Source organism: Piliocolobus tephrosceles, chromosome 1 (assembly GCF_002776525.5).
Source record: "Piliocolobus tephrosceles isolate RC106 chromosome 1, ASM277652v3, whole genome shotgun sequence".
In the NCBI taxonomy this organism is placed as follows: domain Eukaryota; kingdom Metazoa; phylum Chordata; class Mammalia; order Primates; family Cercopithecidae; genus Piliocolobus; species Piliocolobus tephrosceles.
The window spans coordinates 136,952,519-136,977,425 of NC_045434.1; the positions used below are offsets into that span (position 1 = coordinate 136,952,519).

Here is a 24,907-nt window from a genome sequence, read left to right on the forward strand (position 1 = left end):
ACCCCGCAACGTGAGCACGCCGGGGGAGCCGGGCCAAGCCTACAGCAGCCCCCGCCGTCACCTGCGGCTTGGGGTCCCGGCGCGCGGGTTCCCCGAGGGCACCCGGAGCAGTCGAAGGCGCTCGGGCCTCGGCCGCGCTGCGGGCAGGAGGCCGCCCCTTGGAGCCATGGGCTCGCTCATGCCTCTCTGCACGCCCCCGAGGGCTCCGAGGGCAGCGGAGAGGAGGAGGAAGTGGACGAGGACGAAGAGGACTACGACGCCGACTACTACGAAAACCTGCCCGGCGGCTCGCAGCCTGCGCCCGCGCCTGAGGGGGCGGAGGCGGAACGGCGTCCCCCGCCTCCCCCAGCGGCGGGCTCCTCCCTGGGGGCGGAGGGCGGCCGCCTGGAGACAGGCAGGCTGCGGACCCAGTTGCGAGAGGCCTATTATCTGCTGATCCAGGCCATGCACGACCTGCCCCCTGACTCGGGCGCGCGGCGGGGCGGCGGGGGCTTGGCGGATCACGGCTTCCCCGCGGGAGCCTGGGCTCTGGGCCAGCCGCCTTCCCGCGGCGCTGCGGACCGCCGAGCCTGTCCCCGAGACTGGGAGCGGAGAGGCGGCGGACGGCTTCGGCAGCAGGTGTCCCCGCCCCAGTCGCCTCAGAGGGAGTCGGGGGGAGGCCAGCTGCGGACTCCTCGGATGCGGCTGTCCTGCAGCAGAAGTCTCGAGAGCCTCCGGGTGGGTGCCAAGCTGCTTCCCTTCCAGCGGTGGCCGAGCGACAGCTGGATCAGGTGCGGCGCGCACGGGGACTGGGACGAGCCCCCGCCACGTGGAGGCAGGATGGACGGCTGGAGTGGGGACCGCGCCCGGGCGGCTGCACCCACCGGCCTCCAGCTTCCAGGCTCCAAGGACCACGGCTGCTCCTCGGGAAACCCTTTCAGGGATCCAGCGGGGTCCTCTCTGATACGCAGCGGCAAAGGAGACCGCCGGGAAGGCCCCTCCTTCCTCAAGCCGCCTGCAGTGACAGTCAAGAAGCTGCAGAAGTGGATGTACAAAGGGCGTCTGCTGTCCCTGGGAATGAAGGGTCGTGCCCGTGCGACGGCCCCCAAAGTCACAGGAACGCAGACAGTCTCCCCAAATGTGGGCGCTTTGAAAGTGCGTGAAAACAGTGTCCTGTCGGTGCCTCCAGACCAAAGAATTACGCTGACAGGTAGGATACTTTGCGATCAAATTGCTAGCACCGCGACCTTTACTGTTTATCGACTGGGCTTCTGTCTTAAAAGCCAAGAAAAAGGTATGTTTTTGCAGACAGGTACGTTACCGGGCCAAAGTAAGTGTCATGTAAGTGGCAACTTAAAGTAATTTCGAGGTTACTTAATATAATGCATTTACTCCTTTTGCTTTTTGTTTTGTTTTTTAATCAGACAGTGGCATGAAGAATTGGGGTTGTTTCTTCTCGAAAAACCAGTGTGCCTATTACCTAAGTATTACGTGAATGAGTAAAGGTTAAGTTTAACACGCTTTTAGTAGGTTTACAGATGGGCGGTACTGTCTTGATTTCTTTTTCTTTGTAGCTCTAGGCAAATCCATAGACTTTTGTGGAGTTTGTGAATTTGAATTTGATTCAAGGTAGATTTTATAGGCTTCATAAACTGTCATTTTACTCATTACAACTTTTTTTTTGTCTGTCCCAGGCATGCACACACATGCATGCATACACACAAGCAAAACCCCAAACAAATCAAACAAAAAAACCCTACCATAAGTAGAATTTTTTAGTCAGGTAGTATTTCACGTACACCATCTCTCCACCTGCCTGCCTCCACCAAAGAAACCCCAACAAAGTAAGTAATCTTTTTATTGTGAAAAATCAAGGACACTAACATTTTAATCAAAAGAAAAATGTCCCTCAGGTACTTTGTTTTTTTTAAAGCAGTCATTTGCAAACTTAAAATCTATTTATATGAGAAGTAAATTAGTTTTTTAAAAAGTATATTGATCCTTATAATAGGATTATGCTCCCTATTTTGTATGTGCGTGATTTTTAACTATCACTGAAGGTTTAGGTTATCAATTCTAGAAACCTGTCAATTATGTTGTAAATATCAAAATATCTTTCCTGAAAGGAGTATATCTTCAAAGTGAGCCAAAACAACATGGTCTTTTGAATACTCTTACATATAAAAATGTTTAGTGAGCATAAAGACTTATAAGTCAGAAATAATTTTGAAAACATTAAATCCTTAAATGTAAAAGGTATTCACAGTACTTGGCTCTTTCTCTGTTAGTAATTACAAATCATACAGGACTGGATTTATACACATTAACTTTGTTTAACCAATAAACACACAACAGTGGGGAGAAACAAAGTTCACAAAACTTCTTATCAAACAATGAAGACAAATCAAATGATTCATTCAAAGTGTGTGCCAACTTGCAAAGTTTTTTCCTGTCTATACAGCTCTAATACATACCTGTCAAATTTTATTCTCAAGGTTAAATATTCCATTTCACTTGAACAAAAGGATAGTAGAATGTAAATTCTTTAAGAGAGGTATACTTTATACTAAGTTCATATTCAACATGTATTTCCAGGAGTAAAGTAATTCGTAATCATTTATTATATTTTATTGCCACAATATTTTTACCTCCCCGACTTTGGCTTAGTTTTAACTCTTGGTACCATAGTTGAATTTCATCCATAACAAAAAAGAGTCAAATATTTTTCACCCTTTTGTTGCAGTGCTGAAACATTTACCATGTGATAGCTTTTAATGCCCGCAGTAGTAAACATTCAAGGATTTTTAAAGTAATAAATATAGTTCCTTTAAGAATGAATTTGATTTTTGCATTAAGCAACTAAATGAAACTGCTTAGAAATTAAAATGAAACAGAATTATTATATGATAGTATTTTAGATATTTTATGAGAAATCTAAGCCAAAGCTACCATAATCTCTGGTTTAAACAACTCTCAGATGTTCCTTCCTTTTAAATCACTAATTCATCTTTCAGGAGAGATGAAAATAATTTGTGCAGTGTTTACATATCTAGTATAGATTTGGAGAGCTTTTTAAAAAATTATTTTTCATAAAGTGTAGTTGGTCTTAGTAAGACCATTCTGGATACATTAGGCGGTTCTCATATAATTTTTATAGCCCCAAAATGGAGATATGCTGTCATTTAATAACAACAACAAGAAAAAGAACAGAGAGATTAAGCAGTTTGCCCAAGATCACTCAGTTGGTACCTGTATATGGATTCAAACTACTATGTGGATTCAAACTCAAAGTGTCATGAGTTTGAAAAAAGCCCCTATTTATATAAGATCAGAGACTCGAGAGTTCTTTAAAGGTCTGATCCAATTAATTCTATTAAATTGCTTGGATTGAGGATATGGGTGAATTTCAACAAGGCATAACGGGTAAGTAACTTCCTCAAAGTTGCAAAGAAGATGGGAGAATCTTAGGCTAGGTTTAAGGACATTTTAAAAAGTAATTGCTGTATCCATTTTAAACTTTTACCTTTAAATATTTACTTACTTCAAATTAATGTTACTTGACTTCTACTTTTAAATCACGTTTTCTACAAAACTTATTTGGAGCGGTCTAGATGAACCAGTACATTCTTGTTTATGTAAAGATGTTAAATATCCGGAAAGGTTTATAGCACGTTTTTCTGTACAATATTATTCATAGGATATTTTCTGTCAAAATTAAATTATATTTAGAATTTATAATACAGAATAATTATTCAGTGAAATGGAGATACTTAATCTATATAGGTATTGTGAAAATTTTTGAGACTATATTACAAATGGAAACAAATGATTTTCTATTTTGATTTCTGGCTCCTACTAAGAACTTTTGATAGTATTATAATGCCAAATGATTTGATGTAGTTAAGTATGTAGTGTGCACAGATTGGCTGATTTGTTCTTAATTGAGATGATGATTTAAGAAATCTAAAGTCATTACACATAGTAAAAATTGTCAAGTTTCTGCAAGCCTTAAGATTACAAAGGAATCTTAATGTGTTTGCCAAGTATACATCATTATAAATCTTTATAAATAAGTTTTAATTAGCATATAGTTTTCAGAAACAAATTCAAAAGCACCTTTTATTGCTGTAAAAAATAATTAGCCTACTTTGACTCCACTTTTCCTGCTACATGGTCTGTGAAAGAAAAAACTTGACTGTATAACTTAGTATTTTGTCTAAAATTTTTAGACAATTATTTTAAGGTAGTATTAATTAGTTTGGTATGATCTTTAACCATCTTAAAGTGAAGTTGGCACTATGACTTGATTCCCACCTACTTTTCTCAAGTATTTGTAAACTCTGATTTTTTATCTTTATGAATTACATAATCTTTATGAGTTTTTCCAATAATTTTTTTCTGTATTGGCCCACTTCAAGATGGGTAGCAATAGGTATATAGTTTTTGACAATCTTCTAGTTTTAAATCTCTTCCTGAGAGATTCTGCTGTTGTGGTGCTAGAAAGCAAGTGCAGTTGCTTTTTTTTTTTTTTTTTTCTTTCCTTTTTTCTGGAAGAGTGCCATGGAACATTGGAGTTGCTGGTGGCTGGAAAACTTTGAGAATTACAAATTCAGCAGAAAATAGCGGTGTGTTGATTTGAAAGTCCTACATTTCTAGACCAGTGGCTCCCAAGAAATGTTGTGTTTATTTTTTAAGAAGGCTGTTTGCTAGACCTTTGCCACTCAAAATGTGGTTCACTGTTTTAGAGCAGTGCTTTTCAAACTTAATGTCCATATGAATTCCCTGGAAATTTTGTTGAAATGCAGATTCTATAGGTGTGGGGTGGCTGAGATTCTGCTTCCAGTGTAGATGCTGCTTTCTGGTGGACCATACTTTTGAACAGTAAGCTTCTAGAGCTCTCACATCCCTGAAGTTTTTTTTAAAAAAATTCTACCTTATTCTGATACTTGGTGCTTAAACTACCTCTATTAGAGCAAAGCAGTTGGGCTCTTTTTGCTTCAGTTTTATGTATATGAATTAATGTACTTACTACTTATATATTACAAATTTGAGCAGTTCTTGCCATATTGGTCTCATCTTGCACTAACAAATATTAGTGAGATTTTGGAATCTGCAAGAGAGGAGGCCATATAGTGCAATGGTTAACAGAATAGAGATTCTGGGTTTCTGGTCAGACTCTACCACTTAACCAGGCTTGTGACCTTGGATAAGTTACTCAACCTTGTGTAGCCTCAGTCCTCAGGTTGCTGTGAGGATGAAAAAAGATAATCCATTTGGTACTGTACCTGGTACTTACTTATCAAGGGGAAGGCAACCAGGCTTTGTGAGAATACTGCTTTGCCTCAGATCATTAGGATTCTAGATGGAGAGTGAAAAGATCGAAGTTGAGGAGTACTGCCTTAGGAGCACTGGGAGTTGAGCTAGAGGACACCTTTTTGGGGTATTTATTTATTCTGCTCATCTTTTGTGCTTCTTTCTCTTGCTGCTCCCTGTTGCTTTTGTGAAACTGAAAACAGTCTCAGAGTTTTCTTCTCTACTTTCCCCTCTCAAAAGCTAACACAGAGCTCTTTTTTTTTTTTTCTTTAGGGTTTTTATTGCTAGTCACAAGGGAAGAAAAATAAAAGAAAAAAGGTGTTTCTTTCCTTTTCATTCTATCCCTCTCCCCCTGTTAGATTTGTCTAGGAAAGATAAAGATACACACACACATAAACACACACAGAAACTTAAGTTTATTCTAGTAATTTCATTTAGACTGCAAAGTTTGTAAGCAGGAGATACTTGTACTCATTTAGAAACAGGATTTTAATAAATATTAAAATGTTTAATGCTTTTAAAACATAGATTAAAACATCTAATACAGTGTTCATAAGATACTTTTATTTGGGATTTTTAAAGAGAGGTAAGGAAAAGCAGGAGTTTATTTCTGCAGAATTTTTAAAATGATGAAAGATGTCTCTCTAGGTACTACACATTTTTTTTTTTTTTTTTTTTTTTTTAGATGGAGTGTAACTCTGTCACCCAGGCTGGCATGCAGTGGTGTGATCTCGGCTCACTGCAAGCTCCCCATCTTGGGTTCACACCATTCTCACCATTCTCCTGCCTCAGCCTCCTGAGTGGCTGGGACTACAGGCACCCATCACCATGCCCGGCTAATTTTTTGTATTTTTAGTAGAGACAGGGTTTTACTGTGTTAGCCAGGATGGTCTCGATATCCTGACCTCGTGATCCGCCCGCCTCGGCCTCCCGAGGTACTGGGATCACAGGCGTGAGCCACCACGCCTGGCCAGTACTATACATTTTCAGTGAGGGTTGAAATATATAATTTATTGGAAAATTTGCTGATGCATTTGAGCTGGGCGCACTAGTTAAATGTTCAGTAATAGTAAGTAATCTAGATTTGTTATGAAATAATAGTTGAGAAAACAGATTTGACTTGGGTAGTTCACCACTGTGTGGAATATTTTTCTGAGTGAAAACCTTTTAATTGCCACTTCTGTCTTCTCTTACAGATTCAAAGTAAAATTACTTTAATTAGAATCTGAAAATTATCTCATAACATGCATAGTTGCAAGAGACTAAGGACTTTTTTGCCTTGTAACTTTGCATACTTATTTTTATATTTTTACTTGGACCTTCTTTCAATGTGTGTGTGTGTGTGTGTATATAACGTATATGTTATATTTTTATATATAAAATATATTTTATTACATATTGTATATATTTTATATATCATATATAGGCAACAGTGAGACCCTGTCTCCAAAAAAATTTATAATTTATACATAATATATATTTTACGTATATATGAAGCTAAAACTCCTAAATTTATGCTAATATGGTTAAACATTAATTGTTGCATTAAATGGGAGGGAAGATTGCAAATAGCTTTCCATATCTATGAATTTACATTCATATGGATCCATTTAATTTAAGTGAGATAAAAATGTTTTAAATAATTTATAAATAATTGCTCAAGTAAAGTTTATTATCTTGAATAATGTGTTGATTAATTCAGTTTAATAAATTTATTTGGCCTTTGTAATATTATATATTTATAATACATAATATAAATTGTGATAACGTGCCATTTATCTATAAGTTTAAAGTTCAGCATCATTTATTTTAAAATATTCAGCAATAGCAGAGTGAATGGATTCAAGCTTTTGTGGTTTGTGATTTCATTGAAAATAGTGGCTAGACATGGTGGCTCACACCATAATTCCAACACTTTGGAGGAGGGGAAGCAGTAGGATCACGTGAGCCTGGGAGTTTCAGACCAGCCTAGGCAACATAGTGAGACCCTGTCTCTACCAAAAGAAAAAAAATTAGTCAGTTGTGGTGGTGCAAGCCTGTAGTCCTAGCTTCTGGGGAGGCTGAGGTGGGAGGATCACTTGAGCCTGGGAGGTTGAGGTTGCCACAAGCCATAATAGTGCCACTGTGCTCCAGCATGAGTGACAGAGTGAGACCCCATCTAGTAAAAAAATAATTCCTTTTAATATTATACTTTCATTAAATGGTTATATCAATGGAAGTATCAACTTGCTTAAATATGGGATACTGGTAGCTTTATTTTTCTCATTGCAGTTCCTTGCAATGTAGTAGAAGCATGTTTAAAGACTCATTTATAGTGTATGTCAGAAAACTTACACTAAGATTTAAAATAATGAATGTATCTAGCTATATATAAAAATTTGAAATTTCTAAGAGATGTCTGAGAAAAAGATAAGATGTGGCTCGTAGCCATTATGAGTAATGTAATTTTTTACTGTTTGCTTCAAATTTAAATTGGGTCAAACTGTAATATCCTGTGATGGTCTGAAATACTGTTAAGTAATACTGGATTTGAACTTAAATGTGAAATAGATTTAGATTTCAGTGCACCTGGCAAAATCATGTGATCACTGAAAACCCAGAAAGCCCAGTGATTGCTGAGTATGTTTTGATTTTTCAGTTGTTAATTTTAAGTGTAATGGAGATAGAACCAAAGAAAGATTCTTGAATTTCCCTTATAGTAGGCTAGGTATATCACCACAAACTTTGGAGTCAGAATGAGTTTGAGTGCTGCCTTTTCCATTTACCAACAAGGTGCTCTTGAACAAGTTACTTGACATTTTTGAGTAGAACTTTATAGTATGTTTTTCAAGTATTTTGAACATTATTTCACTTAGTCCTTACCAGCAACCACTTTAATTTATAAGATAAATTGAGGTGAATATCCCCATGTTCAGAGAGGGTTCTCTGCTTCTGTACTGTTTGTGGGTAGCATGGTATGGGTAGCATGGTATGGTTTGTGGGTAGCATGGTGAGTGGATTTTGGATCTTATTGGTTTTAAGATTAGATAGGCTTAAATTTGAATCCTAGGCTAGCGACTTGACCATATTTCTCATATTCTTTGAGGCTCATGATGGTAATTATACCTGTTTCATAGGATTGTTCTAGAAGTTAAATGAGGTTGGAGGCCTCCTTACTGCTTTCTCTCTCATGCCTGCCACATAATAGTCACTCATTTGTGGAGTAAATCAATGCCTGCCATAGTAGGTATTCATGGGAGCTTCTTTCCCTTCTGATTTCTAGTCTAATTTCTGCATCTGGAATTGAATGTGACTTGCAATTTGTGTTTAAGATTTGTTTATTTATTTATTTATTTATTTATTACAAATCTGCTTGTTTGGGTACATGTTTAGGTTTTTTTTGAAAGAAAAATTTATTATTATTATTATTATTTTTTAAGAGACAGGGTCTCACTCTGTTGCCCAGGCTAGAGCACAGTGGCACAATCATAGCTCACTGCAGCCTCACATTCCTGGGCTCAGGCAATCTTCCCAACTTAGCCTACAAAGTAGCTAGGATGACAGGTGTGTGCCACCACACCTGGCTAATTTTTTAATTTGTTGTAGAGATAGGGTCTTGCCATGTTGCCCAGGCTAGACATTTAGATTTTGCCATGTTGCCCAGGCTGGACATTTAGATTTCTTTAGAAGTGAGGTTATTGAAAACCTTGATTACACATAAATCTGATTTTTTGATTGTTATTAAGCTCCTTGTAGCTTAGTGTGTTTTATCACTCTATTTTTAGACCATTATTACTTTTATTTATTTATTTTTTTTTAAGAGACAGAGTCGCGCTCTGTCGCCCAGGCTAGAGTACAGTGGCGCGATCTCAACTCTCTGCAAGCTCGGCCTCCCGGGTTCACGCCATTCTCCTGCCTCAGCCTCCCAAGTAGCTGGGACTACAGGTGCCCGTCACCACGCCTGGCTAATTTTTATATTTTTAAAGTAGAAATGGGGTTTCACCATGTTAGCCAGGATGGTCTCGATCTCCTGACTTCGTGATCTGCCTGCCTCGGCCTCCCAAAGTACTGGGATTGTAGGCGTGAGCCACCGCGCCCAGCCTAGACCATTATATTTTACTTGCTGTGCCAGTAAGATGAGTTGACCGTATAATTCCATAATTTAGAAACCTGAGATGATCTTAGTTTTTACAAATGTGGTTTTAATTATGTATGGTGAATTATTATTATGATGATAGTTATATACTTAGCTTATGGATTGTCATTGAAGCCTGCTTTACAGCTCTGGAAACACAAAATATTTTCCTCTTTAGATGAAATTAATGTTATGTATACATTTGTAGAGTCTTACTTATATTAAGATATGCATATATCTAAGCATTTGAGGTCTCCCATTGGACTATGAATTTCTTTTTTTTTTTTGAGACAGAGTCTCGCTCTCTTGCCCAGGCTGGAGTGCAGTGGTGGGATCTCAGCTCACCGTAACCTCTGCCTCCTGGGTTCAAGCTATTCTCCTGCCTCAGCCTCCTGAGTAGCTGAGACTACAGGCGCATGCCACCATGACCGGCTAATTTTTGTATTTTTAATAGAGATGGGGTTTCACTATGTTGGCCAGGCTGGTCTCAAACTCCTGACCTCGTGATCCACCCGCCTGGGCCTCCCAAAGTGCTGGGATTACAGGCATGAGCCATCGCGCAGAACTTGGACTGTGAATTTCTTAAGGAAAGGGATTGTTTTGTTCATTCTTATTTCCCTGCTGCTTAAGTTTGTGCCTGGCCAAAAAAAATAATAGCTGTTTAGTGCATACTGTGAGACAGCATACCTGCTTCTAATCTGGGGCCTTCTGAAGGGATTTTTGTTTTTAGTTCTGCCCTAGATATTTAGAACTTAAACCCTACATAAAGTGTTATTGTGTTATATGGATAGGAAGCCAATGTTGTGTTGACATTTTAATGTCAGTAAGGCATACTTTCTTGTTAGGTTTGAAAGTTAATCTTTGTGTGAAAAGGTAGGAGGAATATTATATTTTTAAGGACTTCTGGTCCTTGGAATAATGAATTGAAACTTATTCAAATATTGATTAGAGCTATACTGTGTATAAAGCATTCTATATACACTTTTTATAAGGTATGTTTTACTTAGGGTAAGACTTTGTTAGCACTGTAGTTTTTATAAAGGCAGTCTCCAAGTTTGTGTATCCTTTTTCTTAGAATTCTTTGACACTTATACTAGCAGTTTGATTTCTAAATAATATAAATCATATTTATATGTAAAATTCAATTTTTTTCTAGTTCAATTTTAGTCTCTGTGATTGTTGTTACTTTTTGTTTAAAAAAATTTTTTTAAATAACTGGTCTGAAGTGACGTGTCTTTCTGATATACCAGACATTATATTCTACCTTCTATTATATCTTTGCAACAGATTTATTTGAAAATGCCTATGGGTCTTCAATGAAGAGAAGAGAACTTGAAGATCTGAAGGATAATATTGAATTCAGAGGTCATAAGCCACTTAACAGCATCACTGTTTCAAAGAAACGCAATTGGCTATATCAGAGTACTCTAAGATCTCTTAATCTGGAAGAAGAAAATAAGAAATGCCAAGATAGAAGTCATTTATCCATCTCACCTGTGTCTCTACCTAAACATCAGCTATCACAGTCTTTCCTCAAATCATCTAAAGAGTACTGTACATACGTGGTATGTAACACTACAAACTCTTCATTATCGAAAAACTGTGCTTTAGATTTTAATGAGGAAAATGATGCAGATGATGAAGGAGAAATATGGTACAACCCCATTCCTGAGGATGATGACCTTGGTATATCAAGTGCCTTGAGTTTTGGTGAGGTTGATTCTGCTGTTCTGAAGCTCCCTGCTGTCAATTTAACCATGTTGTCTGGCAGTGACCTGATGAAAGCAAAACAGCATACTGAAGACTCGCTGTGCTCTTCCGAACATACAGGTGATATTCAGACCACATGGTCAAATGGAATGAATCCTATGGATCCTGCCCGTTCCACAGAATTTGTGCAGCAGTACAAGCAAAGGCTAGGACACAAGACACAAGAAGGTATAATGGTAGAGGACAGTCCTATGTTGAAATCTCCTTTTGCAGGTAAAAATGATCATATATCTGTCTTTTCTTTCTTCTTTTTTCAAAATAAGTAAGTCTTATTTTGCTTCATTCATTCATTCATTTATTCATTCATTTTTCAATTATTTGATAGTAGCTAAAACTAAATATAAAAGATGTTTGTTATACTTTTTCTTGTGAATATATTTTCATGAAAATAAAACTCAAAAAGGTTTATAAACATTTTAACGTACATGCTGGTTTAATTATTACTATCACAGACTTGATCTTTGTTTTATTTTATTTTTTAAGAAAAGGTCTCACTCTGTCACCCAGGCTAGAGTGCAGTGGCACAATCATGGCACACCGCAGCCTTGATGCCCAGGCTCAGGTGATCCTCCCACCGTAGCCTCCTGAGTAGCTAGGACTATAGATGCCTGCCACCATGCCCAGACAATTTTTGTATTCTTTTGTAGAGACATGGTTTTGCTTTGTTGACCAGGCTGGTCTAGAACTCCTGACCTCAAGCCATCCACCCACCTTGGCCTCCCAAAGTGCTGGGATTATAAGCATGAGCCATTGTGCCTGGCCACAGACTTGACTTTATAGTCCGGTGTGCTTTAATATACCAATCCTTTGAGACAGTAATTGCTTGTCTATTAGTTGGAAGCAAGAAATCATAGGGAGTTGAAGAAAAAGTAAGTCTTATTTTGCTTCATGCATTCATTCATTCATTCATTCATTTATTCATTTACACCTGGCCTGGCTGCAGCTGAAAAGTTTTATTTTTAGTGTATCAGTGGTCATTAGTTTGTGTTTGTTAGGCCTAAGTTTCCTCATGAACAAAAGAAAGAGAGAAGAGAGAAAGAAATGAGAAGTAGAAGTAAGGCCCTTGCAAATAGGTGCTACAGTAGTTATGGAACTGCAAAATGAAGTAATTGAAGTTTTATGTAGATGAAGTTGGCCCATGTGAAAATAAGAACTACAGTAGTTATGGAACTGAAAAATGAAATAATTGAAGCTTTATGTATATTAGGTTAACGCATTTGAAATTGCAGATATTCAAAAGTTTTTGATCTGCAAAAATTGCCTTTAATTTTCTGATATGCTTCTTTTAGTCCCCGACACAGTACACAGGAAACAGAACGTAAGGCACGTTTGCTTGCAAATATCAAGTGTAGAATAGATAGCAGTTCTGTTTTATATCAAGTCATTTTAATTTACAGAATTTCAAATGATGCAGAATATTTAAAGATGTGGGGTATAGGAGATGCTGTCAGGGCTTTGTCTTATATCCCTTGAGTTTTATTACTTACTTTTTAAATGGGAGAAGCTTATTTCCAGCCACCAACATCTTCATCTCTGCTTAAGGACTTTCTCTGAAGTCTTAGAGAATCTCTCTGCAGGGCAGCCTGGGCGTGCCTCTCAACCAGTGCAATAATTCTGAGTTCATATTCTATGTTGTTTCCCAGAGTTTTCTCATGAGGTCAAGCACCAGTTGCCCATAGTGATAGCAGGCTTAATAATTCAGCTTGAATTTTCCCCTGAATTTTCTCAACTCCCTCGCTGTTGTTTCTGTACTTTGCAAATAAACTACTTACATTTGAAACCTTTTCTCAGGGACATAGAAAGGTGGAGTAAATGTATATTAAGAGAAAAAGCAAGTTTCAAAACAATGTGTACTGTATGATGGCAATTTTGAAAGAAAAGCTGAAAGCTATCCTGGAAATGTTAAGTGTTTTTTTGTTTATTTGTTTTTATTTTTTTCTGGGTGTTGAGATTGAAGGTAATTAAATTTTTTCTTTGTGCATTTCTAATTATAGGATAATTCTCCAGAGCGAATGTGTGCTTCTTTTGTAGTCTGGACGGGGAGAGAAATAAATACTATATAAAATAGTAATTTGGAATCCAGATTGTGATCAGGGTGGAGTGATAGGGAAGGCTATAGTATCACAGATAGCAATGGATATGGAATAGTTCAGAGAAGGCAAGGGAGTGTAAGGATAAGAGCAAAGATAGAAAGTCGGTGTTCATGAAGTGACACACACCTTGATTTAAGTGACTATCCTTAAACTTTTTTTTTTTAATGTTTGTGGCAAATTGTGAACCCGGAAAGACTAACAGACATTTTTTTAAAAAATATAACGTAAAAGTATGGTATATCTGCTTTTTTTACTATCTCCTTTTTTACTGTCATTCTTCTCATAAATATATAATTAAAATATATTTATAATTATAAAATAAATAAATATTTCATTTAATATTGTAAAATATATGATTATAATATATAATTAAAATATTTTTTGGTCAAAAATCCTAAATTGACCAAAGGAAATATATAGACAGTTTATTTATAAGTCATCTTTTTTTGTTGTTTTATTTTGGTGGAAAAACCATTACCTAAAGTGATCTGTTTCTTAGCAATATTGGCAGAAAGCTCTTGAGAAATTGGCAAAGAAAATGGTTGAATTTCAAAATAATTTTTGATGAGAGAATTGGAAAGCTAATTCATCCTAATACAATTATGACTTGTTTTTTCCTGATTAACTTCCAGATATATATGTTTTTTTTTTTTTTTTTTTTTTAAAGACAGGGTATTGCTGTGTTTTGCAGGGTGGAGCGCAGTGGCACAATCACGGCTTGCTAGCCTCCCAGCCTGGGAAACACTGGACCTTCCCGGCTCAACCAGTCTTCCCACCTCAGCTTCCCTAGTAGCTGGGACTATAGCTCACCACCACACCTGCTAATTTTTTTGTATCTTTTATAGACATGGGGTTTTGCCATGTTGTCCAGGCTGGTCTTGAACTCCTATCTACCTCAGCCTCCCAAAGTAATGGGATAACAGTGAGCCACCATGACATATATGTATCTTTTATGTAGTTGCAATCGTAGTGGACTTTATTTTTTATTTTTGCTATTTTTACTTGGTATCTTCATCTTGCATTGTTACATGTAGAGTAGTATTGTTTCTCAAGCATTGTAGTACAGTATTTAACTGGGTTGATGTGCCCTAATCTATTTGACTGTTTCCTTAATGTTAGGTGTTGATAGATTGTTTCTGGTGCTGTTGCAGTGATCTTCATAATAATATTTTTTACTTCATTCAGAACAATTACCAGGATCATTACTTGGTGTTTATGGCTGGTAATTATTATTGTTAATTTCTATATTGCATTTTCTACAAAGTTTGCCAGTTTACAAGGCAACTAACAATTGGTTATTCATTTATTCACTAAATATTGAGTTCCTGCTATGTACCAGTTACTGTTCTAGGTGCTAAAGGAGTATGCCAGTTTCACTTGACTCTAGCCTAGTTCATAAATTTATATTTAAAGACTTTTACTTTGTACCTTCTTTTTAAAGATAGTATGTGATTTGATTAGTATAGTTGTAGTTTAATTTTAAGCGACTGTGGAATTTGGTAATATTTTGGCTCTTGGGGTTTATAAAACCAAAGCATTTTGGTTTTAATAAATTCAGTCTTATCTGCAGTAGAAGTTGCTATCATGTACAGTATTTCATTTTAATAATTAGTTAAGGACTTCAGTAGAAATTACTTACAATATGTTAAAAGAGTCAATTTTTTAAATATGATAATGTATTTAATCTAAAGCAATTTAATATACTGTATAGCTTTTCTAGGCTGTGATAAAATAGACAGATTGATGTTTATAGACTAAAGCAGGACCCTGATTAACTCTAGAATGTTTCAGACTATTAAGCCAGTAGAATTGTACTATAATTTTAGTACAAGGGGATGCTTTATCCAGTTTATCAAACACTCCATTTTCTATTATCTTCTTACTAGAAAAGCCCTGTAGGCATACTTAAAATAGTTTTTTCTCTATAAAGAAACTACTTATTTGTCATTGGGACACATGGGGTGGAGGGAGAATATTAGTACTTTTTAAAGAAAGATCATTTGTTGATTTTTAAAATGAATAAATACTTTTTCTCATTTTAATTGTGAAATATTGTGTTACATACATTAGTTTTTGATGTGAGGTTATTAGATCTTTATAAGGAATAGACAAAGTATGAAAAATTAACTTAAATTTTAAATAATTGGGATAATGCAGTATTCTGCTTGAGTATCATGATGGAAGTTGAGCTGAACTTCTAATGAAATCTCCCCATTAAGATGAATAAGAGAAGAATTTCTGCCTATGTGAGAGCTTGTTTAGTTGATGGTTTATAAAATAAGAATAAAAGTAGAAATCAAAACATACTGCTTTATAATATGTTTTTCTTTCTTTTTTTTTTTAAGGTTCAGGGATCCTGGCTGCTACAAATAGTACTGAATTGGGAATTATAGAACCATCTTCTCCAAATCCTAGCCCTGTGAAAAAAGGCAGTTCAATTAATTGGTCTTTCCCAGATAAAATAAAATCTCCACGAACTGTGAGGAAACTTTCCATGAAAATGAAAAAGTTGCCAGAATTTAGCCGAAAGCTAAGTGTTAAGGGAACATTGAATTATATAAACAGTCCCGATAACACTCCTTCTTTGTCTAAATATAACTGCCGAGAAATTCATCATACTGATGTTCTGCCCTCTGGGAACACGACCACAGCTGCTAAGAGGAATGTTATAAGCCGATACCATCTTGATACCAGTGTATCCTCCCAGCACAACTACCAGAAGAAAAACTCTATGAGTTCTAAGTATTCCAGCAAAGGCAAAGGTGGTTACCTTAGTGATGGAGACTCACCTGAACTTCTAACTAAAGCTAGCAAACATGGATCTGAAAACAAATTTGGAAGAGGAAAAGAAATAATTTCAAATAGTTGTAGCAAGAATGAAATTGACATTGATGCTTTTAGGCATTATAGCTTTTCTGATCAACCTAAGTGTTCACAGTACATATCTGGGCTCATGAGTGTACATTTCTATGGTGCTGAGGATTTAAAACCACCTCGGATAGATTCAAAAGATGTCTTTTGTGCAATTCAGGTGGATTCAGTAAACAAAGCAAGAACAGCTTTGCTCACATGTCGAACAACATTTTTAGACATGGATCACACTTTCAACATAGAAATTGAAAATGCTCAACATTTGAAACTAGTAGTATTCAGTTGGGAACCTACTCCAAGAAAAAATCGAGTTTGTTGTCATGGAACTGTTGTTCTTCCCACCTTATTTAGAGTGACAAAGACTCATCAATTGGCTGTCAAACTTGAACCTAGAGGTCTTATTTATGTGAAAGTGACTCTTATGGAACAGTGGGAGAATTCTCTTCATGGACTAGACATAAACCAAGAACCAATAATATTTGGAGTTGATATTCAAAAAGTTGTAGAGAAAGAAAATATAGGACTGATGGTGCCCCTTCTGATACAGAAATGTATTATGGAAATTGAAAAGAGAGGCTGTCAGGTATTATCTTACTATGGTTCTCTACTACTTCCTTTATTGATTGATTAATTGTAAGTCTTGGGGGAAGGAATTCAAGGTAATATAAAAAAATCAAATTTAGATATTTTACAATTCCTATTCTTTATTCCATTACTGTTTAGGTTATAATTTTTAAGTTGACTCATGTTGTCCGTTATTGAGAGCATGCTAGATGATTCCACAAATTTGTATTGCAACACAGAGCTTCATGGGTCTTATAATTAGAAATGAGGATTGCTTCAAAATGGCATTAAAAGGAAAAATCAGAGCTGATAAACTTAGGCAAAGGATATTAATATCAGGTGTAAGTAATTGTTTATACTAATTTTTGTGATACATATTAAGACTAAAAATCATTACGTTATTTCTGCTTTAGTACTATCCGAATTTATAATATTGGTTAAAAAGGTAAGTTAAAAGACAATGAGAGTAAATATTATAAAATCTGAAATATTTATTTAATAAACTTAAGCTTAACATGGAAACTCAAGAAACAGCATAAGTTAATGGAATTTTGCATTAAGATGCAGAATACCTGGATTCTGGTTTCTCCTCCATTATTACTTAGCTGTGTCATGTTGGGCAAGTCACTTAATCTCTGTGGATCTTACTTGCTTGGTCGGGCATGGTGGCTAATGCCTGTAATCCCAGCACTTTGGGAGGTTGAGGTGGACGGATCACCTGAGGTCAGGAGTTCAAGACTAGCCTGGCCAACATGGTGAAAACTGTCTCTACTAAAAATACAAAAATTAGTCCGGTATGGTGGCACATGCCTGTAATCCCATCTACTTGGGAGGCGATGCAGGAGAATCGTTTGAACCACTTTAAGTGCCAAGAAAACATTTTTAGCAATACTTTTCATTTTTATTAAGAACTGTACTTTTTTTTTTTTGAGACGGAGTCTTGCTCTGTCGCCCACACTGGAGTGCAGTGGTGCAATCTCAGCTTACTGTGACCTCCACCTCCTGAGTTCAAGCAGTTCTGCCTAAGCCTCCCAGTTAGCTGGGATTACAGGTGCACGCCATCGTGCCTGGCTAATTTTTGTATTTTTTTTTTTTAGTAGAGACGGGGTTTCACCATGTTAGCCTGGTCTCAAACTCCTGACCTTATGATCCACCTGCCTCGGCTTCCCAAAGTGCTGGGATTACAGGTGGGAGCCATGGCTCCTGGCCTAGAACTGTACTTTTTAAAGACGTTTTTGTTTGTCTCCCCTGCTTCTTTCTCCTCCGCTTGCCCTCCCCTGTCCCCCGCCCCCAATAGAGAGAGGCTTATTGTGCATGTATTTTATAGACTGGCATAGCGCTTAAATTTTGTTTACCCTTTTAGTCAGGAATTACTCTTCTTTTGTTGGGTTTTTATTGTAAACATGAAAATAGGCTTTGATAGTCATATGCAAAGAGTTTGTGGCATGGGTCTTTGCATCTTCCAAATGCTTTGAATGCTACTCCCACCCGTCTCCTGCTTAAAATGGGAAAAATTACTATGGAGATCATACTCATGGTCTGCCTTTCACAGAGGCATCGAGCATGTACTTCAAGGATTTGACTCAGGATCTCAGCATCTGAAAGTAGGGATATATCCTAAAATATCTTTTCCTTGAAGTACCTGTATTAGATCTTCCTTTCTTTGTTCATCTTTTTAAAAATTATATTTGTGATTTCAACTTTTGGGGGTAAAATATCCCATCAATTTATTGTGTACTAGTTAAGTAGTACTTCCTTTAAGTTGTAGGCTCATCTTCTCAAGTTTAAGGGATACATCGTTTTTATGGTACTTTATGACACTTACATGTGCTCACACCAGCAGGGCTATGATCAAGTTCATTTTTTCTATTGTGGTAGCATTTGATTCTGTTTAGTATTTTAGTTTCATTTTCTGGACTGTCTACATTTCTACTGTGTCTTTCTTGAGATGATGTGACCAGTGTAACTCATGCTATTCTCAATGTGGATGCATCATGAATGTGGGTAAGAGTAGGAAATTTGAATTTTTTTCCTAGTGTATTTCTTGTTTTCCCATATTATCTTGATCTTTTTGAATGTAGCAGCACCTTGCATTATCATGTCTTGGAAATAGTTTTAGGTTCTTTACTATCTTTCAATTAATACCTATAGCTTATCATCTCAATTATTTTAGATAATATTTCCCTGTATCTGTTTTGACACTTTCTCATATTAAGACCCACCTTATAATGTATTCTATCAGTTTTTTAATGAGTCAGAAGAGATTAGTGTCATAAGTAAACCTGGAAATTTCATTTGTATACTTCTTCCTCTAGATCATTTAGTGCATTTTACAGTGATTCCTAGTTCAAATCCTGGAAGACTACTTTTACTTTCTATCTTTAAATAGTTTCTTTTTTCATAATTCTTCCTTCAATTCAAAGTGACTGAACTTTCTAAATAATCTTAGATGTGGAAGTATGGCTGACAACCACTTATTCTCCTTAAGTTTTTTTGAAGGTTTATTCTTTCAAAGACCTTTGATAGCTTAATTGGGCGTGTTTTGTCTTTACAGAGATCATGTTTATTTCTTCTTGGTAAATTTATAGTAAATAACTTAAGACTCAATATTTAGAACCTGTATAACAGTACTTAAAGACAAATCTTTTCAATGTAGGTTGGTGGGATGGGTAGTGTCTGTCCTCTATAAATTTTGAAGTAGAGGTTTTATTTTACCTTTAATATATTATTTTAAATTTCCTCCATCACTTTATAATCAATTAATTTGACAACAACAAAAAACCCTAAGTTTGCTTCTGTGTCTTCTTGAGAATCTTTTTTCTTAAAAAGCTTTATATACTAGAAGCTTATTTCAACTATATTGTTATTTTAAGGATAAAAGAAACTGAGTTTTAAAGAGATTAAATAACTTGCCCAAATTCATGAAGCAAGGAGTGGGGCATTATGACTCTAAAATCCTTGTTCACTGTCTGCGCTGTACTACTTCAGTCTGGAACAAAAGTTGTGAAAGGGCGCACATTCCTGGGGCATAGAGATCTTGATTGAGCATATAAAACTGAAAAGAAGGGATTGTGTTTTACTTAAGATAGGTAGCTAGCATTACCGAACTGACAGTGTATTGTTTGAATTTAAATGAAAGAATAGGATAGTTTTATTAAACTAATCAACATAGTATATAATGAGATTTCAAAAGCTATATTTGAGGTATTTTAAATTAAATTACATCAGAACATATTTGATTGCAAAGTTCATGTGATCTATAATGTAATTATATTTTCCCTTTATCAAATTTACCATAATGTGGCCATAATTTTATTCCTAGGTAGTAGGCCTGTATCGATTATGTGGTTCGGCAGCAGTCAAGAAAGAACTGCGAGAGGCTTTTGAGAGAGATAGCAAAGCTGTTGGTCTGTGTGAAAACCAGTACCCAGATATAAATGTAATAACAGGTAATACATAGATTTTATTTTATGTACTCTTTCTGGAAAGACTACATCTGCAACAAAGATAACTGAAATACATTTGTAGCTGAAATTTAATTTGTTTTTATTCTGAAGTCTTTTCTTCCTTCACAAACATTACTTACTGTGTTATTTTCTATGGGAAGGTATTAAGCTATGGTCCCTTGCCCGCCAGCAGCTGACATGATGAAGGAAAGTAAGACCTACTTTCAATTAGCTATAGTAGCTAGCAGAAAGAAAAAGGTACCTTCATAGAGGTATAAATAAAATGCCTTGGGAGTTGAGTTTGACTGGTACTTAGGTGATATAGAGGGTATTGACTCTCTGGTTAGAGAATTTAAATTTATTTACTAGCCAGAGGGGATCCATTAAAATTTTTTGAGTAGGGGCGTGATATCATTAGAGATTGTTTTCAGGAATATTAATCTGGCAACTCTATGTGATGAATTGAAATTAGAAGAGACCAGAGGAAGGAAAACCAATTAGAAAGCCTTGGCAATAGTCCAAGCAAAGAGGTAGTAAGAGCTAAAGGGGCTTGTGGCAGTAGAAATAGGAAGAAGTAGAATTGAAAGGAGGTGGAGAAAGAAGGAGCCCAGACAGACGTGACTTTGAGACCTGGTTGATTGGGTACCATTAGCAGAAATAAGAGAGCTTCAGGGAGAGCTACTGCTTTTGGTGGGGAAGTGTTGAGAAAGATTATGAATTGGGCTTTGGATATATAGAATTTGAAGTGCTAGTAGGCGATCTAAAGGGGTAGATCAAGCAAAGTTGGAACTGCTTATCTGCAGCTAAGAAGAGGATGCAGTAGAATTTGAGGGGTCTCTTACTTACCCAAGTGGTGATTATAATTCAGTGTATGGCAATGGAAATATACTTCTATTACCCCTGAAAGATGAGAGTGGAAAGAGAGTCATTGGCATATATGTGTAGTTAAAGCGTTGCAATTGTCCATAAAGTTTGAAAAGACAAGAACTTTGGAGGTCTCCCAACTTTGGAGGCAGGCAAAGAAAGAAGAAACACCTAAAGAGATTAAGAGGAAAGGAGTCAGAAAGTTTGGGAAATAAGAGACAACAGAAATTAAGCAAAAGTGTGATACAGTCATTCTATGGAGAGATTATATGAGAAAAGAAAAGGGCCTTTGAATTTGGCCATTAAGAAATGGCTCATAACCTTATTGGTAACCTTCAGGAGCTACTGGTTTATAATAATTCCATATTTGTTTTTGTTGTTTTACTTTTTTAATTATTGAAGTTTTCAAGCATATGCGAAAGTACAGAGAATACTATGAAAAATCCTGTTTATCACCTGGTTTCCATAATATCAACACATGAACAGACTTGTCTCATTCATCCTCCCATTTGCTTCTTCTCAGCCCTTGATTATTTTGAGAAAATCTCAGACATATCCTTTCATTTATAGATGCTTCAGTGTGTATCTCCAAATCTTCTGTGTATTTTGATAGTTCTTTCTCCTTTTTACTGACAACCACCATTTTTTTCTTGCTGTAATGGGTTTATTTTTCTCTTATAACTTGCTTTCTTATTTTTATTCACAATTAACTGTTTGGGTGAAAATTTGAGGAAAGTTCATCTTGTACATATTTAAGAGAATTTTGTTGGTGAAAATCCTTAAAGCTTACTTTTAGGATTGAGACTTTCTGAATAATTGAGATTCCTACCCTTTGAGTGCTGAATAACTGTATTTTCTTCAAGTATTTAATATGTAACTCTTAGATAATCAAAACTTTGATTCCAAGCATTTTAATGCTAAGATAAAACAAACTGTCACTTTTTTCTTATATATTTTAGCAAATCAGAAATAATGATTCCTTTTAATTTTTATATAGGAAGAGGCATATTTCTACAAAAAATTGAGATGCCTGAAAAAAAATGAAATGTTCTTTCCTTGTTAATGTGTAATTAACAAAATCAGCAAAAGACTCATTTTATGAATCCATGGAAGAGAAAGTTTTATAAATACAAATTTCCAGCAAGTACACTCTATAAATAAAAATAGATTTTGTCTTGGTGAAACTTTGTCTTATAAATAAAAATTATGTTAAACATGTATAATTTTAAAAGATGAAATGAAGAGTTCCTAGTTTTGGAAATTGGCAGCATATGCAGAAGATATGAACAACAGGTCAATGAATATTGGATTTATAGCATTCTTTCCTAAAATTGAGAGTTTCTGTAATTTATAAATTGGATATTTCTTGGCTCTATTCTTTATACTATTCCATTTGTGTAAAGCTGTTTTTCAGAAGAATTTAGGGCTATTTTTTTCTTGATTAAAAGGCAATGAAATGATTTAAGATTTGTCTGCAAAATAATTACATGACACAAGGTTATCGTGGCTAAAAATAAAGGTTATTGTTGATTTGAGGAGTTGGCCAGTGACAGTGTTGCTTCATGTGTTTGTTCCTCATGAACTCACATTTCTAAGTAAACTTTGAAATATAATTAGTAGTTCAGTAGGTCTAAAAAATGAGAAATTAATGAAGTGAGTGACAGATTTTGTTCACAGTTTAATGTGTTTTTAGTAGTTGGTTTATCTGGAGCATGGAATGAAATACTCCAGACAAACCAGTTTTTTAAAAATCAAGTACAAAATTTTAGGTATAAAGTCCATTCATAATTCTTTTTTGTTTGCTTTTTGAGAGAGTCTCACGCTGTAGCCCAAGCTGGAGTGCAGTGGTGCAACCTCCGCCTCTGGGGCTCAAGCAATTCTTGTGCCTCAGCCTCCTGAATAGCTGGGACTACAGGCACACACCACTACACCCAGCTCGTTTTTTGTATTTTAGTAGATACAGGGTTTCACCATGTTGCCCAGGGTGGTCTTGAACTCCTGAACTCAGGAGATACTCCCATCTCAGCCTCCCAAAGTGCTGGGATTACAGGCATGAGCCACTGCTCCCAGCCTATTCCTAATTCTTTATAGGACTTATTAGCAAGGGACAGAAGACTTTTTAAAAGTCAAATATTTATCATTTAGTGATTATTAAAAATAAGTCTTCTGAGGATTACATGTGTATAGCTACTGTAAAATAGATTTCTTGTCAGTGCTACATAATCAGTATCTAGGTTCAGTGCTTGAAAGTTCATTTGACCATGCCTTTTTCTGATTTTAATCCTACCATAGTCATTTTTATCCTATTTGCCATTCAGGGAAAACTTTATCAGAATATAACTAAATGATCTTGAAAACATTAATATTTTTCTTTTTTGTACATACTATACATTTTCCTACCATACGTATTATATGTTGTCTGACCTCTGGAACATTAACTTACAAATTGTTTCCATTTTCCTTTACCTAGATTGCCTATAGATGTCAAAACTGTGCAAGCACCAAGGAATGCTAAATGTTGAGGAATGGTCATAGACTTAGCAACCCACATATACTGAGATTGTTTATGAGAGCCATTTGGTCTGAGTAACATGTATAGGGTATGACTAAAGTAGATGATAAGGCCAGAAACAGTTAAGTGAGGTAAGGTGCGGGGTAGGTTAGTGGAGTTAAAAAAGTAATTTGTAGCTCTACCTTCAGGAAATGTCAGTGATTCAACATTCAAATCTACCTAATCAACTGTATCTTTACTATCTGTATAAGTTTTATATGTGAGAGAATGATTCTCATGTTTGTATATGTCCATATTCAGTCTTCTGGTTCATAGGTCCTAAATGCTTGTGTATTTATTTAGGCATATTTTGAAGCCCAGAATATGGTCTTTGGTGGGAAATGTTCCATCTGAGCTCTTGAAAAAAAGAATGTGTATTCTGGTGCTTTTGGATGGACTGTGCTGTAACTATCAATAAAGTCAAGTTAATTAATAATGTCCCAGTCTTCTACACCTTTGTTTTCTTTCTACTCGCTGAGAGGAGTATTGAAATCTTCAACTATAATTGTGGTTTTTCTCTATTTTTTCTTCAAACTGTTTTTGTTTCCACCCCACCTACCCACTGCCACTACTTTGCCTTTGAATATTACAATTAAGCATGTGTTAGGCCACTTTATATTATGTTACAGCTCACTGATAGTGTATTTTTTTTCCAGCTTTCCCCCCACTTTGTTTCATTTTACATTGTTTCTATTGCTGTATCTTCAAGTTATATTAGCCTTGTCTTCTGATATTAATTTCATTCATTGCATTTTTAGTTTCAGACAACCTAGTTTTCACTACTGTAAGTTCAATATGGGTTTGTTTTTTCAGTATTTTCCATGTCTCTGCTTAATATATTCAGTCTTTATTCTAGCTTCTTGAACATATGAAATACAGTTATAATAAGTGTTTTCATATCCTTTTCTACTGATTCTATTGTGTATGTCTTTTCTGAGTTGGTTTAAATTGATTTGACCCCTCATAGGTTAAATTTGCCTCCTCCTTTATATGCCTCGTAATTTTTTACTGGACATCAAATGTAAATTTTACCTTCTTGGGTGCTGGATATTTCTGTATTTCTGTATTTATAGCTGTGGTTTGGTATGCAAGTACGTTACTTGCAAAGAGTTTTTAGTCTTGCTTTTAAGCTTTATTAGGCGGAATGTCAACTGATTTTAAATAAGTCTCTTCTTTGTCTATTTCTTTGATTCTCTACTGAAGCAAAACTCTTCTGTATACTGTGTACTTATATTAGTTTTCTATGGCTGCCATAACAAAGTACCACCAACTTGGTGGCCGAAACAACAGAAATGTCTTTTCTTACAGTTCTGGAGGCTGAAAGTTCAGAATCAAAGCATTA

General features: G+C 36.1%; 1 protein-coding gene across 1 annotated transcript in view; it reads left to right on the forward strand.

Annotated features, from left to right (window-relative positions):
• Nucleotides 1-400: 400 nt before the first annotated feature.
• The window catches only part of SYDE2 (synapse defective Rho GTPase homolog 2), a 41,718-nt gene continuing 17,211 nt past the window's right edge, over nt 401-24,907 (forward strand). Inside the window, exons 1-4 of the mRNA XM_023207340.3 lie at nt 401-1,189; nt 10,694-11,389; nt 15,615-16,723; nt 20,027-20,153. Of these exons, the coding sequence (XP_023063108.2) occupies nt 445-1,189; nt 10,694-11,389; nt 15,615-16,723; nt 20,027-20,153 (2,677 nt within the window). The 5' untranslated portion in view covers nt 401-444. The remainder of the gene's footprint in view (nt 1,190-10,693; nt 11,390-15,614; nt 16,724-20,026; nt 20,154-24,907) is intronic.